This window comes from Ips typographus, linkage group LG8 (genome assembly GCF_016097725.1).
Source record: "Ips typographus isolate SLU linkage group LG8, UJ_Ityp_2.0, whole genome shotgun sequence".
NCBI classification, from domain to species: domain Eukaryota; kingdom Metazoa; phylum Arthropoda; class Insecta; order Coleoptera; family Curculionidae; genus Ips; species Ips typographus.
Window position 1 is genome coordinate 2,032,095 of NC_138429.1, and position 18,314 is coordinate 2,050,408.

The window sequence follows — 18,314 nt, forward strand, 5'->3', positions numbered from 1 at the left end:
ACAGTCATGTAAATAAACCTAACCTTAAAACAGTGTTTAAAACAGAATTTTTAATTTGAAAATCCAGAAAATGTTATAATATAATAAATAAAATGGAATTGAGCAAGAACATAATTGGTATTCAAGGAGTTCTTTCGCAGTGTTCGCAAAAAATTGGAGAATTTACTAGAATCAACTATAAAGGAGGTAAGTACTCTGTACAGTACAAACAAAATGATTTACTTTTCAAATTTTAAAGGAAATGAAACTCCTATTAACCTTTTTACAAGTGAACTTGCCAACTTTTTAACATCGCATCACTTACTCGAGCAAAACAACTCACTAGCCAACTGTGAAGAACTAAATGAAGTCCTATTCTTTTTGGCTATCAACACTAATTTCAAACGGGAATTACCTGACTCTGATCAGTATTCCCACTTAATTGGCATAGTACCGAAACTGTCCAAGTGCCTGCTGGCTAACACTTGTTTCAATTTGAATTTAATCAAAAATTATGGGTGGTTAATTGAGAAACTGCCTTTGGAGCTCACCGAAGAATTGCTGGATCAAGCAATTGACTGTATGAAACACATGAAATCTAGGAAACTTCTCAGTTGTTCCACTATTATTATTGCAGCTGTGATTAAAAAGTTGTCTATGACTGAATTGTCTAACAAGGTATTTACACTGAGGGTTTTACTCTTACATTAACTAAACTCACTTTTTTCTAAGACTGAAGATGTAGTAGATGACATTGTTAAAGTGGCTACTATAATTCTTGAAAACACTACTGGTATTAATGCGGATCAGGTTAGGGCAATGAAGGCTGACCATATTTACCAACAAATGGGATTTGTGCTACTAAAACTCTATGAACTTCTACTAAGCCTAGATCTGAATAATCAAGCAGTTTGCAGGCTTTTACCTTCACTTATTTCAAGCACTTCAAACATTATGAGGTGTATTACCCTTGATGTGTTTTGCTCTTGGGCGGAAGTAAGTTATTTTGGTATCCACAAGAAAAATTTTAATTAACAATTTCAGACTGAGTATGAGGACCAGCCTCTGCAAGCTGTAGTCGCGAGCTCAGCCTATTTAGTTGTGGAAAAATACCACAAAAACAAACTCGCCACTGAATTAGTTACTATGTTAAAGAGCATAGCCAGAAAGCCTAAAACCATAGCAGAACGTATACAAGAGGCTGACAGTTCTATGATGGTTAAAATGGTAGATGAAGCTGGTGAACACCAAATATTGTGGTTTAGAGCATTGTTAAACATGCAACTTCTGTCTGATGTGAAAGTTATTGAGTGTGTTGAAAGGTATCAGTCGTTTTTATTATTTTAATGGTTATTTGATTTATGTGTGATATTAGGTGGTTGAAATTGGGTGAGGAAAACGACTTAAAACGCCTTGTATCACTCCTCCTCACTCAAGGTATAAAACATAAAAATTTAGTAATCAAATGCGCTACCAAACTACCTTCAACAAGTTTAGCTAGCGTGCTAGCCAACTATTTATATCAAGAAAACCTCCACTGGAAAGAAAACATTTCAGACCAGCTAGTGTTAACGTTTAATCGTATTCACGACGATTTAAACGAGGAAATACTAAAATCATGCCTACTACTGATGCTACAAAATCCTTGGGAGTTTTACCGGCACTTGTTTTCCATCGCTTTCAAACGCAGCACAGAAATTTTCAAAGTTTTTGTGCTGATCAAGGATTTGTCGGTTGAAAATGGATTGAGCGCCAAAGCACTGTGGGAAGTAATTGACAGGAATCCTCCTACAGTCCAGAATGTGGCCAATTACGTCCAGTTATTCCAAACACTGTTAGATTCAGGGTTTTTCAACTGGAATTATATGGTTACCAAGGTTTTTGTGCCTTTACTTGATAAACTCGACGGTTCTGTCCAGTTGGAAGAGTTTAAGGACTGTTTAAATATTCTAAAAGTAAGTTCAACCAACCAAGTATCAGTACTAAGTAATATTAGTTTTGTAGCACTTTAAAGATCAAAAATGCGACTTACCAACTGACATGCAGTTGTTTGAGTATTTACTCAGTACAGCCAATAAATATCGCTCCAAGTCATTTTTGGAATTTGACGAGGTAAAAAATGAAATAACCACCCACTGTGTGGATTTTATTTTACACAAATGTCACAGTTACCAAGACTTGCAAGGCAAACGGGAAAGTTTTCCAGATTTAGGTGGGTTGACAAAGAAAAACTGTTTTTTGTAGTCCATTTTCACTCAGTGGAGCTGTTCAAATGCAGGGGTAACAGTAATATTCAGTCGTATCCACAATAAATTTATTAGGTCTTCTTCTTCTTCTTTAAGTGCCATCTCCTCTCAGAAGGTTGGCAATCATCATGGCTATCCTCACTTTCGATGCTACAGCTCTAAACAACTCAGTGGAACTACAGTTATACCATCCTCTCAGGTTATTCAACCAAGAGATACGTCTTCTTCCTCTGCTTCTTTTCCCCTGTATCTTTCCCTGCATAATGTTCTGCAACAATACATATTTATCTCCCCTCATCACCTGGCCCAGATATTGCAGCTTCCTTATTTTAATTGTGTTTAATATTTCCTTTTCTTTTCTCATTCTTTCCAGTACCTCCTCGTTTGTTATTAGGTCTTAAAAGTCTCTAAAAATCATCAGGGACTAGTACAAAATTATGCTGTAAAAGGGAACAGCAGATTTGGGGTTAAGTGTTTATAGTTTTTAAGGGAAAAACTTTTCAAAAACCCCTTAACGTTTTTAAGGATTAAATATGCAACAATCTTATAATGGAGGAAAAAAACAAAATTAAATTAATTAGTTACATTATTGAATTGAAATTTTGACGGTACATTACACTTAACCCCAGGGCACTAATTTTTGAACGCAGGGAGTAGAATTATCGATAGAATGTGACAGAACTGTTTGGCAAAAGCAGGTTTCTGTCAAATTATGTGTTCCTTCCCTTGATTCAAGAATCTAGGGCCTGGTCTGCTGTCCCCTTTTACAGAATGACAGCAGGATTTAGTAATTTTGTACTAGCCCCTAATGATGAGCTGTTTCTGCGCTCGAATCATGTTGGGCACTTTTTAGAGAGGTTTAAGACCTAATACATTTATTGTGGAGACGACTGAGTGTTACTGTTACCCCTGTAATTGTTTTTTTTTTTCTTTAAAACCTTCATTTTTAGCAAGCAATTTGAACGATTCTTGGTCCAACTATTACAAGCATTTGTTCTGGGAAAACCACTGTGCTTTAGTAGACTTTGTAATACCTGGATTAAATTTGTCTGACTACAAAGAAGGGGAAGTGAATGAGCACTTTACTGCACTGTTAAAAGTAGTTAAATGCAGTTTATAATTAGTGGTGATAACAAAAAAGCACCTTTCAGATTTTACCGCGATGTGTGGCATCTGAATGGACAATCCTACTAAAAGAAATACTGGAAAAAACTAGTTTTAGCACCGTTTCAACAGTGCTCACCTACATTTTGATTTTACTGTGCGATTTTGGTGGCAGTGCCGCCCATTTAGAACCTCTCAGGTTTTGTCTACATAACTACGCCACTATTCTACTTTGGGTAAGTGTTTCCATTGGTAATCTGTACCGGAAATAATTGAGAACGAAATTATTCAGACGCCTAACTCAAAACCAGTTCAACTGTTGGCCGCGAGCAACCTTTGTACGGTTTTAAAACATGTGCCAAGCCCGTTAAAAGCCACCGAGGGTCTGTTGTTGATCAACGCAGTGCCGGAAATAGTCCTCAAAGCCTTGTCAAATGATAAGGAGTTTGTGCAGAAAATTGTATCGATTAACGATAAACAACTTTGTCAGGCTTTTGCTCAGAAAATTTTAGCTGCAGCGCAACAGAACCAAAATTAAGTTTATTATCTGTTTATTGTTTTTTTTCTAAAGCTGGAATTTGTCTAGTAGGAAGGGTGGTGGGAGTATTTTCTAAATTTAAAATAGCCGGCAACGCCGTGAAACTCCTAATATGACGCAACTTAAGCACGTGACCATCTTTGTGGTAAATCAAGCTTTAAATGGTTAAATATCGAGTTATACAGGGTGGTCCAGTTTTAAATGTCATTCATCTGTGAAATTCAATCAGATTCAAATCTGGTCATCTGTGAGGTTAATTTTTGACACTGAAAATAGTCAAAAAACCGGATTGTTGGACTAATGTTTACTGGCGTTCAATTTTTTAGACTAATCCGAATTTTTAAAATTTAGAATTAAATTTCCGAACTAATTTAATTCTAATAATTAGTGTTCAAGACTAATATCGTAGCATTTAATGCGAAAATTGTTTAATTTTATCAATGAAGAGTTTGAAACAACTTTTACTCTAAAAAAAAGTTTAAAATTCGATTTTTGAGCCTTAAAGCATAGTGAAGCGTCTAGAAGTCAATTTAATACTAACAAAACGTAAAATGGCATGTTTAAGCGTATGGAAAATGTAAAAATAGTTTTTTAAGTCTGCTATGTCAAAAACTTGCCCTAAAACTCGATTTTCCAATCCAAGATGAAAGCAGTTTTAAAGCCCTAAAAATAGTCCAGAGTTCTAAGAAAATGAAAAGCAAAGTAAACAAACTTAAAAGTTAGTCTTCAAGTCAATTTTCATGAATCTAATGTCAATATCCTGTATTTAAGACTAAAATGTTGAAATGTAATTTCAAATTATGAAAACTTACTTCAAACGCAAATTTTAAGCTTCTGATGTCACTTTTCATTGGTTCAGAGTCACTTTTTGCTGTCCAAGTCAATTTACAATGTTGTAATGTGTGAATTTGTAGTCAAAAATTCTAGATAAAGTAGTTTTTCATGGCTACAATTCAATTTTTCACTACTAAACTTTTTCAACTTATCTGAAAACTATAACGACTGACTACAAAGACAGTTTTAAGCCTTTCAAGTCAATTTTCACAGTTTCCAAGTCAATTGTCAAGGCTAAAGTCTTTCAATTTGTCTGAAAACTGTGAAAACTGCATACAAAGACAATTTTTAAGCCTCTCAAGTCAATTTTCACCGTTTCAAAGTAAATTTACTGGTTAATAAGTCAATTTTAATAACTAAAGTCTTTCAATTTGTCTGGAAACTATGAAAACTGGCTACAAAGACATTTTTTAAGCTTCTTAGGTCAATTTTCTCCGTTTTCAAGACAATTCTTAAGTTGGGTTGGGTTGGTTTTGGGTCTTTGAACGTAATAACTCAATTTTCTCGTAAACAAAGTTTCAAATCAGAATTTTATAAAAGATACTTATTTTGTTAATTTGAACAAGTAAAGTAAAAAAAATTGAAATTTTTGAAAAATAAGGATAAGGTAGAAAAATTAACACACAGAGACAGTTTCGACAAACGTCACTAACATCACCTAATGAGTATTAATTTCATATGTATTTGTTCCAAATTTGATTAAAATTGCTCCAGTGGTCTGACAGTTATGACAAGAAACCGATTTTTTAAACTGAACTTTTATGGATAACTTATTTTTTGATGGGTTATCGAATGGTAAATTATTGACATTTAAAACTGGACCACCCTGTATAATGTACTATGCTTCCTTTATTGGATTTAATTACTTGCATAGACAAAGCAACTGTTGAATTCCTTCCAACAAGCCAATTAGTCCCTAAGAAGTTTAAAACTGACTTTTGCCACAGTTTTCTGCGGAGTTGCCATATTTGCCAAACTTTAAATATTGTCATTGGGAAAGGCCCCATTTTGATCTACAGTGAAAGTGTTTTTTAATGCCAATTCTACATGTACAATATTTGCATAAATAACAGCACATGTGGATTTACCATAATGGAAAAAATTGCATAAACTTTATAAACTTCAACCACAAAACGTGTAAATATGGTGTTGTGCCCTGTAATTATTGTTCAACAGTGAGAACGGCCCGAATGCTGTAAAAAATACTTGATTAACTTTGAATAATGTTCATGTCTGACACTCTCACCTTTCCCCTTTATGCATCAAAGTGAAAGCCTCGTTGATTTGATCCCAAGGTAGAGTGTGCGAAATAAACTCGTCCAGTTTCACTTTCTTTGCCAGATAATCGTCCACCAATTTCGGGACGCTGTCAATACTCTTCCAGCCTAATGTACAATCATTACAAAGTAATGCACTTGAGTGGTGGGCTGTGTAATATACCTCCAAAGGCGGTTCCTTTCCAAACTCGTCCAGTAACCAACTGGAACGGTCTGGTGCTGATTTCTTGTCCGGCCGCAGCCACGCCCACAATAGTAGACACTCCCCAACCTTTGTGACACGCCTCCAACGCCTGACGCATGGTGTGCACGTTGCCAACGCACTCAAAAGTGTAGTCGAGACCGCCGTCGGTCAATTCGACCAGCACTTCCTGTAAAGGTTTCTCGTAGTCTTTGGGATTGACGAATTCGGTAAAACCAAATTTTTTTGCTGCAAAAATTTTGTGTAAATCTCAATCGAGTTGCGTCAATAGTTAAAACAAACCAATTTCAAATTTCGAGGGGTTAATGTCGACTCCGATGATTCGGGAGGCGCCGGCTAGCTCACAGCCAAGGCCTACGGCAAAACCGACAGCTCCAAGTCCCCAAACTGCGCAGGTGCTGCCTTTTTCCACTTTGGCGGTGTTTAGGGCGGCGCCATAGCCAGTTGGAACGCCACAACCCAAAAGACATACTTTGTCTAAAGGCGCTTCTGGATTTACCTGAAAAAAAAAAACAATTTAAATGTTAATTACTTCAGTGGTATTTTAATTAGAAAAAATTTCATGGAGCATTAATTTACCGTTAGCTCCCTTTCACCTAATTTAGTTGATTTTTTTTTGCAAGCGTTAACGGTATTGTTTGTTGCAAATCTAATCCAATATCTATTTACTCAATTGTTTGAAACACTCTGTATCAAAAACTATTTGTAAATTTGTGTTAATTGCACAATAATATTGTAAATGTGCAATCACTCATTAATCTCTATCTATAAATACCATTACACCATCGTTAAAATATCAACAAACTGACCCTGGGTCAAAAAAGCACAAAGATACAACAGTAAAAATTCCAATAAATCTTGAAAAACCACTAATTATTACAAATTTGCTGTAATTACCGCTAACCATTGTTATTTTATCATGTTTACCTTGCAAACGGAAATATCAGCCACCACTGTATACTCGCTAAAAGTCGAGGTGCCCATGAAATGGTACACAGTTTGTCCTTTGCAAGTGAACCTTGAGGTACCGTCGGGCATCACGCCTTGGCCCTGAGTAATCCTGATTTTCTGGCAAAGATTTGTTTTGGGCGATTTGCAAAATTTGCATTCCTTGCATTGCGGCACGTACAGTGGAATAACATGATCCCCTAAAGGAAAGTAATGAAATGCAACAATGTTGCTCTTGACATTGAGATTCAATTAAAATTCTAATTGCCTAGTAGTGCATTCTAATGGGAAGTTTACATGAAAAAACACCTCACTGTTTGTAGTTTGTGATTGGTTTTGCTTGCTGCTTTTTTGACCAATTACAAGCTACCAAGAGTGCTGTGATTTGAACCTTGTGGAGCAACGCGTTTTGGACGTCACAATGACGTAATTTAGCAAAACCATAATTTAACCAACTGTCAAATTACGTCATTGTGACGTCAATAACGCTCTGTTTGCTCCATTGAGCTTGAAAACGAATGCGGCCTGAAAATATACCTGGTTGGACACTGGTGACTCCTTCACCAACGCTCTCTACAATACCGGCACCCTCATGGCCCAAAATGACCGGAAAAATGCCTTCCGGATCTGCACCACTCAAAGTATAAGCATCAGTGTGACAAACGGCAGTGAAAAGAATTTTGATGCGCACTTCGTGCGCTTTTGGCGGGGCTACTTCCACAGTTTCAAACTTTAGGTCCTCTTTAGCGCCCCAAGCCACAGCAGCTTTACATTTAATTACCTAGTAAAACCTGTGTTAACAAATGGGTTTTATTGTGTTTAAGGTTGATTAAACATTACTCAATTTATCTGTAAAATGGTTAATTTTCTTGGAATGCTGACTGGACAAAATTATATAAAAAGGAAAAAGCTTTCATAGAAATGGAATTCTTTTGTTAACATTGATTAGCTGAATGTACAGGTTATGAAAGCTACTATTCAGTGAATGGGGCAACAATAGGGGTTAATTTATTTTTTAATATTGATTTTGTGGTTCAAAAAAGGCACCTCAACCCAAAAAGTTGAAACCTTGGGGGCCTTAGATTAAAGAAATATCAACGAAAGTTGGGGAGCCGGAAATTAAATATTACAACCTTTAGATCCTATAGCTAGAAGCACTTAACATTGATACAAATTACAAAATATAAAAAAAAAAAACAATAATGATAATAAACATAATTACTTACTTTGCCAACAGTAGACATGTTAAAATCTTTTGGAAACCACTTAAGAATGCAATAATATTAAAATTTAAAATTAGGTTTTTAGTAAAAAAAAATTGGTCAGAAACCTTGTTCACCACTCGCCGATAACCTAGCGAATGTCACAGCCATATGATGCCATTTGTTTATCTATAAAAATTGAAAGAAAAAAATCAACTTGACATTTGATGTTCGGATCAACTTAGGATTGTCAGTTACCACGTGACACTGCTTTTCAATTTGGTTAATACGGTCACGTGACTGTTCAAACATTAATAAAACACCTATGACGTCATGACAGTTTTCAAAATTTCCAACAATTTTATCAAATAATTCAAATACCCTAAGAATTTTAAGGAAGGGTGTCTTTGAAACACAATATAACAATTTTATTGTAATATTAAACAATTTACAATTCTCCGCGCAAGTCACTTTACAACTAAAGCTAAACAAAAACTGCAGGAATAAATTACAAAGATCAGCCTTTCATAAATTTAAGACAGACAGACCTTTATGTATGGTATACACCATATCTACAAAATTTGCAGACACCTTAAACTATTATACACCAAACACCGACTTATATGATTATTACCGCGAAATTACCAAACCAAACTCTTGATCGTCCATGATTCACCCTTCAAATACATCAGGGAATGTATAATTTCCATAATAAAATATTAGCGGTTATCAACAAGAATTATTATATAAAATCATATTATAACGTTAATAAAGTTGTATTGGAAATGCCCATGCACTAAGCCAACAATAACCAAGCTATAAATATGAGGGCCAACCACAAGAATACTTTAGACAAGAACTGCTCATCAATGTATTGAGGAGTGCCGTGGGGTGGCATATTTGGTCGCGGTTCACCAAAGTTGAAAGTAGAGGTGAAGAATCCAAATGGGAATGCTCCAATACCAAAAGACATGTGGAAACCTCCATCACCAAATGCAAAACCTAATAATTATAAGAATAAGTTACGTTTGTGGCATTAAACAACCTAAAATTTACTTGAAAAGGAATTTCCAGGTTCAGGTTCAGTGCGCTGCCCTGCAGGTCTTGGTGGTACTTTATCTCTAGGATCTTGCTGGTTCTTACTTCCCCTACCATAAAGGGGAATCACTTTTTCCTTGTTGATTGCCGCCTTACACACTGGACAAACTTGACGATTTGGTCTGGTTTCAAGCCATTGATGCAGACAGGGCCAACTTGTGTTATCAGGTTATCAAACTTATTGCAGCTTTTAAAAAAACTCAAGCATACCAAAATAAATGTCCACACATGCTGACCACTGCATCTTTGGCAGTGTCCAGGCATATGTTGCATTCCATCAGGTTTTCTTCTTTCTTGTCCTCATCTTTTGCATTTGGATTATCACCATCATTGCCTCTGCTTGTGCTCTCTGGAAGCTGTTCAGTGCTGGTAGACATTTTTCTTCTTCAATTGTACAGTCACATGAAACCAGCTGATTAAACAATTAAATACTGCAAAAACAAATCTACAAAGTTGCAAAGAAAAACTTACCCAGTCCAATTTTGGGGTAAACTGGAACTTTTCTGTTTAAACTGACGTGGACTTAACAAAAACAAGGCTAGAATTGTAATTATAAAAAATCGATAGTCTCAATAGCAATTGAATAGGCACATACGTACTTTAATTAGGCATTATTTATTTAAAAAATTTTCTCCTTCAAATTTTCCAAAAAAAAAATTAGCAGCTGACCCAGAAATTTTAAATGACAGTGACAGATGGTTGACTGACTTATTGTATTCCTGTCAAAGCTATATGCTCCAGTGATGTTTAGGAAAAGTCATAAGCGAACTGTAGCGCTCTCTTTCCCACACGCGCTTATTAACTGAACGCAATTCTGATACAAACAAACGTGACCTCGGATATCGAAGTTTAACGAGTTGTGTGCGTTGTTGCCAGATTGCTAGTTGACCGTTTGCTGTTTTTGTTGTTGACGATGTAGTTTCGAAAGAAATACGAAAATTCCCAGATTTTTCTATTAAATACTAGCAAATGGCAATAGTACTTCGCACTCTCGTAACTCGGTGACCTGTCAAAATTTTGTAAAAGTGCTAAGGGCAAAATTTGTAGAAAATATAATTCTCAACTCGGAGACTAATGGACATTGAGGTCTTAAAATGTCTCTGAAAAACGCTCTGTAAACTAGTAATCACTCATAATTTCGAAAAAGTGCAAAGAAGCAAAGTTATAAGGAGAGTCTCATATTCCCGACCATAATTATGAGTGTACGTACCCTAATAGATACCCAAAAAGAGATATTTGCCAAATAGTTTGTATAAAAACAATTTCCTTAACGCCCATCAAGATAACTTCAACCTCTATTGTAGCCTGTGTGTGTGTGTGTTGTGGTTACGATGGCCACTCGTCAGTGAGACGTTCAGCCAGATTAAATAACGCGATTACGCGATTCACGATTACGAAATATCCGCGGAAGAGGCACTTGCGTGCGTCTGAGAAACTCTCATCTCTCCCGCTTGCATAAATAGGACTAAAAATCGCCTTAAAGGCACGATCCGAGTGAAAAATATAGTCATTCCTCGTGGAAACTATAACCGTCACTGTCACATCCACGTGGTCTTGACCTAGGTTTTCACCCTTTCCGCCTCCTGGAAGTGCACCGCACAAGACAATTCCCCGTAGACCTTTAGGAATCCACGTTTCCACTTAGAGGCCCCACATTTCCACTCGACCGGCTGCGGAATTCGGTCGTCAACTCCAAATTTCTCTGAACACCGTTTCAAGAAACGTGGTTTCTTAGCGACAAAAATGGCGCCCACGAAACAGACGTGCGATACGTTTCAAGTTGAAAATCGAAGTCCTATTGTAGCCTGTCAAAATGTTGAAAAATGGCAACAGGAAAAATTCTAATAGGAACTTTAATTTCCTACAGAACTAAACAAATTCAACATTCTTTTGTAATTGAGGCTTCAATCGGTGTTATCCTATTGGCGTTTCAAGACAAGAGATACTCCCTCTGGTGATCAGTTTCGGACATTCCAGCTGTCATTTCTCCGTTTGTTTACGTTGATTTTGGCATATTTTGGTTAGGAATTTAGCACAGGTTTCATAAATATGAAGTGACAGTGACATATTATTAATAATGTTAGGTTAGGAACGTGTTGCCCGATTTTAGTTCAAATGGCGCTGCAATCTTAACTTGAAACGCCAATATGGAGGAAACAGAGCGAATGTGACGTCACAATGACATAATTTGACAGTTGGTCAACGAAATAACGTCATCGTTACGTCACTTAATGCGGCCTATCTCTGTTAATCTGTCAAAACCTGAAAAAAGGGTAAAAGCTATTTTGTATTCATATAACTGAAATTCTGCTATAAGAAAGAGATTATTAACTAAATTGGTAATAATTTTTATTACGTCAATAATAAGTGTACTGAATAAGCAATAATATATACAAATAAACTTCTTGTTCTACATAATCAAGAAATATAAAACCTAATTTAAAGTAGGGCATTTTGAGTAAATAGCCGTTTTTTATTGTAGGAAGTTTTGGTCGTCAGGCACGCCACTATAAAGGTATAAATGCAACTACACCACTCACTCACTTGAACACTACAAAACTGGTTTTAAAGAAAATGATAATTTAGGTCGCGAATTATTTTTTCCCAATATTTTCTTTTGTTCTTCTTTCGTCCGACGTTCCTGTTCCTTTTCCAATCGACGTCTTTCCTCGTCGATTTTGCGTTGTTCTTCCACCATCGCTAATCGTTCTTCTGCCTATAAACGAAATTTATATTACACCCAATCAATCTTATATCCATAAATATGAAATAAGCTTGTAAAATTTGTGTTCTTTTTTGGTACGAATTTAATTCTGAAAATATATTACAAACTTTAACGCCTTGCTTTTCAAGAAAAGCAGCGAAATTTTAAGACATTTTACGTGGAATACTCATATTTTAGCATCTTCTATATTCACTCTATCATTTTTTGGTCAACATAAACGGGACACCCTTTATATCTTGCTTTCTCAAGTACTTACCAAATGACGTTGGGCTTCCTCGATTTTCCTCTGGTTTTCTTCTAGAATCCTCTGCACCTCTTCATGTTTTCTCCTCTCTTCCTCCTATAAAACATCATCAACAATTAATACCTCTACTAGAACGTATTTTCACTGGTTCCACGTCGATAAACCCACGTTCTTCTTAATTCTCATAATGAACCAAACAAACAAATTTGGAGAACTGCGCGCTGTTCGAGAATTCGAATGGAAAACGAAAAATTCTCACAATTTTATGTTATTAATGGTCGCTTCTCCAAACAGTCACATGATGTGGTCTTATAACGTTTTCGATTGGTACGTTTAGTGCAAAACAATCTGTATTCTGCTCTATCAAATAATGTCATTGAAACATTATTGGCGTGTCAAGATAAGAGATACGCCCTCTGGTGGCAAATTTTGGTCTCCCTAACCGTCATTTCACCGTTTGTTTAAGGTGATTTTTATGTTATTAACTTAAAAAACAAAATGTTAGGTTAGGAACAGGTTCAAATGGCGCTGCTATTTTAACTTGAAACGCCAATGACAATACACTGGTTTTGCATTAAAAACATGCCAATCGAAAACGTCATTAGTAAACACATCACAGTTGCCAGTTTGACAGACACATCTGAACACCTAGCAGCGTTTTCCCCTCACAGTTGGGTATATTACAGGGTGATTTACGGTGATGGTATATTAGAAGTATTTAGAGAACGGCTCAATACTTACAACCTAGGCTACACTCCATATTTCAACGAAAAATATTGAGTCGTTCCCTAAATACTTCTAATATGCCATCAGCGTGAATCACCCTGTATTTTATTAAGAGATTTTGTAACATTGTACACCTTTCAGATGTGTTCTTCAAACTAATGGCTTAAATGCGAAGTTCACACCAATAATCACTAACTCACCCACTCAGTGGAACCAGTTTAATAATCAAAAAAAGATATCCCTGGAATATCTTTCCCTTACGTTTGGACGGGAGGATATAATAATGTGGAGATAAAAAATAAAATAAAAAAACAGATTAAAAAATTTTAGATAATACCTGTTACGTATATGGCATCCGTTTAAGCTGCTCCCAGATCAGTCGCTTGTCTGGCCGGCTGCAGTTTAGCTTTAATATTTCAGCTAATGGCATATAATTTACAACATAACTTGATGGAAGTCTATCACATTCTTTCTATTTAAGGAGGTCTTATCTAATTTCCTGGGTTGCCTTACGTTACTTAACTATATGAATTAACTTCACTTGGTAGAGTAAACCCAATCGGTTGTAGTTATTTAGAAAGGGTAGGTACAATATAAAAACCAATAGAAATTGAGTCAAAGGCTGTCATGTTCATATCGTATACAGCACCAGACAGAGTTAAGTGGTCCAAAATAGTTATTTATGCAAACAGTAAGAAAAAAAACTGAAAAAAAAAAAATTGGTAATCTGAGAATCAAGACATACAATCCTATGATGTGTCTATAGAAAAGAGCAGCAAAATTTCGCCTAAAGGCCGGTACTTTCACTTCAGAATACCCTAAAAATTGTCAAAAATCAATTAGCATAGAATTTTGTTTTTAAATTGAAAATTTTTTGCTCCAAGAGTGTAGAAGTCAATTTTAAAGCGAAGAAGCTTGAAATGACATTTTCAAGACTATGGACAGTGTACAAACTGGCTTTCAGGGCTGCTAAGTCAAAAACTTTGTGAAGATAGAATTGAAACCCAAGAAATGCTAGAATTCTTAACACTGAGGTGTCTAGAAGTTAATTTAATAGTGACAAAGCTTGAAATGGCATTTTTAAGCCTATGGAGACGGTAAAAATGATTTTTTAATGAAAATTATTTATTTCTTGCTGCTTACTACTTGCACTTTATTCCGCTTAGAGTTTTACAAGTTACAAGTATATTGTTTATTTTTACTGCAGCTTACTGATTACTTCTTGTGGAAATAAAACTTATATCAATTTGTAGCCCTTGAAATCCTCTTTTGACCAGCCTATAAAGCAAAGTAGTATTTCTTCATAAATAACTGGTGTTAAACCTAATGTGACCACTTAACCCTGTTGAACAAATTGGACCCAACAATATGAACTTGTCTCCTTTCTTCAAGTTGAACAATAAAATAATGCTAATTTAAATCCTTCCGTACCCTATACTCTACAAATTAACTGCTTTATTGGCATAATACAATGGTTATCTAACGTAAAAATCACACAATTGAGGCAACATTGTATGGAGTAGTACCTCTGTAGTCAGTATAATCTCGACAAACTATGTAATCTAGATTTGAAAATTAAAATTGAACGAAACAAATACTTGATCATTTAATATCAAAATGTCCACAAAAAAATACAAAATGTGATTTTAAAGCCATAAAATAAAAAGTCTGACTCAAATATAATACCGTAACATTATTCCTACCTCTCTTTTCTGTTCCTCTTCCTTCTGTTTCTCCCTACGTCTCTCCAGATCTTCCATAAGTTGTTTTTCCAATATCTGTTTAGCCTCTTCCACTCTCCTCTCAACTTCTTTTTCAATTTCTTCTCGGCGCTTTTCCAGCTCCTCTTCCACCCTTTTTTTAACCAGTTCTTCTATTCTTTTAGCTGTTTCTTCCTCAATCACTTTCTGTTCGGCTTCTCTTTGCCTGCGCTGTCTTTCCATTTCTGCCAAACGTTCAACTTCATCTAACTTTCTGTGTCTCTGTCTTTTGCTTATGTATTTATCACTTCTATCTATAGAAATATCACTGCTCGATGACGAAGAGACGGAAATTGATCGCTTTCTAAAATATTGAAATTAACATTAAAAATAGAGCTATTTAAAGAGATAGTAAAACTTCATGCATTTTATTTGTATCTAAGAAAATTGGGATTGGAGCCTATGTAAATATTGATAATTTATACCTTATTTGTTTATGTTTATATTCATTTAAAATTTATGAAATTCCAAACATTCAAAAGCAGTTCCATAAAACACATTATCTGTGGTTAAAATTACCAAATTATATGAAAAAACTAACACAATTTAGGTTAAAAATTAAACTGAATTACACTTGATATACTTTCTAAATTACTGACTTGACTCTTTCAGAATCCATTTCAAAGAATGAGTAAACATGAAAGCCATATTCAATAAATACTCATTCCAGGCATTTCAGCAACTTAATATAAGATAGGTGGTAACTCCACTTCATACTTCCTCTGATAAATTTTGCTTGTATTTGCAGACACACAATCACATTTTAAAAGAGGTGTTTTATTCAACTCCAAATTGAGCAATTTTGCTCCAATTCAATGTACTTTCAATTAACACTTAACAGAGACCTAGGACTTGAAAAACCCACACCCTGTATAGTAAAGTAATGTGTTTGAATTGAATTACATTTCTTTTTAACTAAACTGTTTTGTGATAGATATTCCACCAATTTAGTTCAATGTTTTGCCAACTTGACAAAGAAGGCAGCAAACACATTTCAAAGTTTCAAACCCCATGAATATGTTCAGATAATGTGACATGAGGGTGTTCTATTTTTAAGCATTTTGCCAACTTTCAAGTGGAAATATAGTTAGTCTGTACCAATGATAAATCTCACACAACTTGGCCAGTGTAGAGGACTAGAGGAGTGACAAATAGAACAATTTACTGAAATACATATGCTAATGTAATGAATACAGTGTAGTTTTCAATAAAGACTGCCTAATACCTAAACTTGAAAAGTTAAGGACTCTTACCTGTTTCTAGCAGATTTTTCTTTGCTTCTTTCTGAGCTTTTGTCTCTATGCCGTTTATAAATATTGGCTTCAGTTCGGTCTCTAGATTTACTTCTTTTGTGGTGCTTACTCTTGTGATGTTTCTTTGGCGTTCTACTTCTAGATCGAGATCGTCCCATTTCAGAAAACCCTATTTCCTTTCTTACTTAAATACTCGGCTAAGGTCTTCACTCTTCAGCTAAATACAGTTAAGTAAATATTTTCCTTTGATCCTGATGGAAACAGTTTAATAGGGCTGATCACAAAATGATAAGTTTACACTACACTTAACTGGAAATCGTGACTAGTTACCCATGTAAGCCGTTACAGCAATAAAGCATCAAAATATAAGGAATATAATAGCTGATTTTTAATGAATAAAATAATAATGTGAAATGTGAATACAAGCTCTTAAATTTGTAAAGCCCAATTCAATTATGTATTCCATTTATTCCAATCTCAATCTACAAATTTGACATTTTTGACAGTTGACAATTAAAAGTTGACGTGTTCACGTTGTCGAATGACGAAGTACACTTGACAGAATCTACTGTCTACAGTCGTCGAGTTACCAACGTTGCCAAATATTCATCATCCAAGAATTTTTCATAAATTTTGTATTTTTATACGTACATTATTATGAATAATATTGAGTAATTCTATATCTTATAGAATTACTCTATATTTAAAAAAAACGTAATCTCGAAAACCGTTTTTTAACATATATGCAATGTTTCATAAAATATGTTCAGGATTTTGCGAGTAATTCAAAGTTTTTGAATAATATTACATCTGGAATTCTATTTGAAAAAGTCAAGTTTGATATCATAAAACAAATTATTGCAAGAACATTCCTTGATTTTTAAACGAATTTATTATTTATTCCATATAGTAATGCCGTTGCGTATATAGGTAGTTGTATTTCTGGTTGCATAATATTATACTTTCTTTTGCTAGGACATATTAAAAGCCATGTGACTAAAACGCCACACTTTTTTCAAACAAAACGATTATTTTAATCGCTCATGTATTTAGGTTACTTTAGTACTAAAGTTCCAAGTACTTTAAGGCGAGCTAAAAGAAATGTAGCGAATTTGTTAATGTCGCATTCACCATTTGTCAAGATTTTTGAATTGATTTCTACAAAACTGCAAGTAGGTTTCGCAGTAACCAATGAATTACTTTATGATTCTATGTAGTTAAATTGATGGCCAAAAAATAAGAAAGGTTATTGGGTTAAGGCACACTTGCGCTTTTTGGGGTCAGAATTGAACTTTTTTTCAAAACGAATTTAAAATGCTTGAAATCATAAATTGGTTTATTAGCTGCTGTAGAACCGAGTTTTAGTTTTGTTGGTCATCCAGACATAGTATGAAATCAAATTGTAAAAAAAATATTTCTAGAACTACTAACAGATAAATGAAAAAAAAACTTTCTTCAACAACAAAATCTTGACATGGTGGAGGAGACTTATTAACGCAGAAATAATTTGTACAGCAGCAAAGATATTTGAACCTTAAAATTTTAATATTTAACGAGTAAAACTGAAAAAAAAAACAGTCTCGATAGTTTAATCGTTTTAGCATTACTTCGCTTACATGAATAACTTTTCCACCATCATTGAACTTCATATAGAAACTGGAGAAGGTATGTAATGTAATCGAAATATCTTAGAAACAGCAAGAAACCAAACCGAACAATATATTTGCATCAGGAGGACTGTCCACTAGAAGAGATCACATTGGTTTCCAACAGAAATAACTTTGTTTATAATGTAACCGTATATGTAGCTTCTTCTCTAATTTTTTTGGGGGTGCCCGGAACGTGAAGCTTTGAAGTCTTCTACGTGAAGTCATCCTAAAAAAGTAAAACTCCCTTACTACTTAAACCCAATAATGTATCAATGAAACAGTGTTCAAAGTGGTATTAGGCACACCAAAACTATTTTATTAAAGCCATTCGGTTTTATAGGGGTTCAAGAACGAGAACGGGAATCCTTCGAATCGATTCCGTAAAAGTACGCAGGATTAAGGGGATTAGTGAAGGAAATGAGATACTCCGCCTCGTCCAATAGTAGAAATGTCTATGTAGCTCCGCCCAAACCATCTACTGATGATGGTGGGAATGGGCAGATGCAAAAATTCTTAAGCTTCATTTAAC

General features: G+C 34.9%; 4 protein-coding genes across 6 annotated transcripts; 1 reads left to right on the forward strand and 3 right to left on the reverse strand.

The window, feature by feature from the left end:
* The first annotated feature begins 29 nt into the window (after positions 1-29).
* Positions 30-3,881, forward strand: LOC145733075 (uncharacterized). The gene is made up of 9 exons (XM_081985713.1): positions 30-186; positions 239-657; positions 712-975; positions 1,024-1,301; positions 1,355-1,934; positions 1,984-2,191; positions 3,176-3,324; positions 3,377-3,565; positions 3,622-3,881. Exons 1-9 carry the CDS (start codon positions 93-95, stop codon positions 3,865-3,867), a joined length of 2,427 nt encoding a protein of 808 aa, XP_081841839.1. The 5' UTR covers positions 30-92; the 3' UTR covers positions 3,868-3,881.
* A 1,826-nt stretch (positions 3,882-5,707) lies between these two features.
* Fdh (alcohol dehydrogenase class-3 Fdh) lies at positions 5,708-8,511 on the reverse strand. Its single transcript, XM_081985715.1, has 7 exons — positions 8,355-8,511; positions 7,666-7,909; positions 7,108-7,328; positions 6,463-6,679; positions 6,142-6,408; positions 5,948-6,086; positions 5,708-5,894 (listed from the first exon to the last, which is right to left on the reverse strand). Exons 1-7 carry the CDS (start codon positions 8,370-8,372, stop codon positions 5,864-5,866), a joined length of 1,137 nt encoding a protein of 378 aa, XP_081841841.1. The 5' UTR covers positions 8,373-8,511; the 3' UTR covers positions 5,708-5,863.
* A 232-nt stretch (positions 8,512-8,743) lies between these two features.
* Positions 8,744-10,175, reverse strand: LOC145733080 (E3 ubiquitin-protein ligase RNF185-like). 3 transcript variants are annotated; one of them, XM_081985718.1, is made up of 5 exons: positions 10,028-10,175; positions 9,900-9,966; positions 9,639-9,840; positions 9,387-9,583; positions 8,744-9,332 (listed from the first exon to the last, which is right to left on the reverse strand). In XM_081985718.1, exons 3-5 carry the CDS (start codon positions 9,803-9,805, stop codon positions 9,127-9,129), a joined length of 570 nt encoding a protein of 189 aa, XP_081841844.1. In that variant the 5' UTR covers positions 9,806-9,840; positions 9,900-9,966; positions 10,028-10,175; the 3' UTR covers positions 8,744-9,126. The 3 variants fall into 3 exon arrangements, with proteins under 3 accessions (XP_081841844.1, XP_081841845.1, XP_081841846.1); XM_081985719.1 differs by having other exon boundaries at positions 9,900-9,972; positions 10,028-10,102; XM_081985720.1 differs by having other exon boundaries at positions 10,024-10,098.
* Positions 10,176-11,759: 1,584 nt separating this feature from the next.
* Positions 11,760-16,622, reverse strand: Arglu1 (Arginine and glutamate rich 1). Its single transcript, XM_081985717.1, has 4 exons — positions 16,137-16,622; positions 14,827-15,187; positions 12,410-12,493; positions 11,760-12,144 (listed from the first exon to the last, which is right to left on the reverse strand). Exons 1-4 carry the CDS (start codon positions 16,292-16,294, stop codon positions 11,980-11,982), a joined length of 768 nt encoding a protein of 255 aa, XP_081841843.1. The 5' UTR covers positions 16,295-16,622; the 3' UTR covers positions 11,760-11,979.
* Positions 16,623-18,314: the final 1,692 nt, after the last annotated feature.

Excerpts from the sequence above, each read along its gene's own strand:
- Arglu1 (XM_081985717.1), bottom strand. The coding sequence starts at position 16,294 with ATGGGACGATCTCGATCTAGAAGTAGAACGCCAAAGAAACATCACAAG. Across the intron at positions 15,188-16,136 it reads GAAAAATCTGCTAGAAACAG|AAAGCGATCAATTTCCGTCT; the intron begins GTAAGAGTCCTT and ends TCAATATTTTAG. Across the intron at positions 12,145-12,409 it reads AGGAAGCCCAACGTCATTTG|GCAGAAGAACGATTAGCGAT; the intron begins GTAAGTACTTGA and ends TTTCGTTTATAG.
- Fdh (XM_081985715.1), bottom strand. Across the intron at positions 6,680-7,107 it reads CTGATATTTCCGTTTGCAAG|GTAAATCCAGAAGCGCCTTT; the intron begins GTAAACATGATA and ends TTTTTTTTTCAG. Across the intron at positions 6,087-6,141 it reads GAAAGGAACCGCCTTTGGAG|GCTGGAAGAGTATTGACAGC; the intron begins GTATATTACACA and ends ATTGTACATTAG.
- LOC145733075 (XM_081985713.1), top strand. The coding sequence starts at position 93 with ATGGAATTGAGCAAGAACATAATTGGTATTCAAGGAGTTCTTTCGCAG. Across the intron at positions 187-238 it reads TAGAATCAACTATAAAGGAG|GAAATGAAACTCCTATTAAC; the intron begins GTAAGTACTCTG and ends CAAATTTTAAAG. Across the intron at positions 3,325-3,376 it reads ACTTTACTGCACTGTTAAAA|ATTTTACCGCGATGTGTGGC; the intron begins GTAGTTAAATGC and ends AGCACCTTTCAG.
- LOC145733080 (XM_081985718.1), bottom strand. The coding sequence starts at position 9,805 with ATGTCTACCAGCACTGAACAGCTTCCAGAGAGCACAAGCAGAGGCAAT. Across the intron at positions 9,584-9,638 it reads ATGTGTGGACATTTATTTTG|TTGGCCCTGTCTGCATCAAT; the intron begins GTATGCTTGAGT and ends TGATAACACAAG. Across the intron at positions 9,333-9,386 it reads ACCTGGAAATTCCTTTTCAA|GTTTTGCATTTGGTGATGGA; the intron begins GTAAATTTTAGG and ends TATAATTATTAG.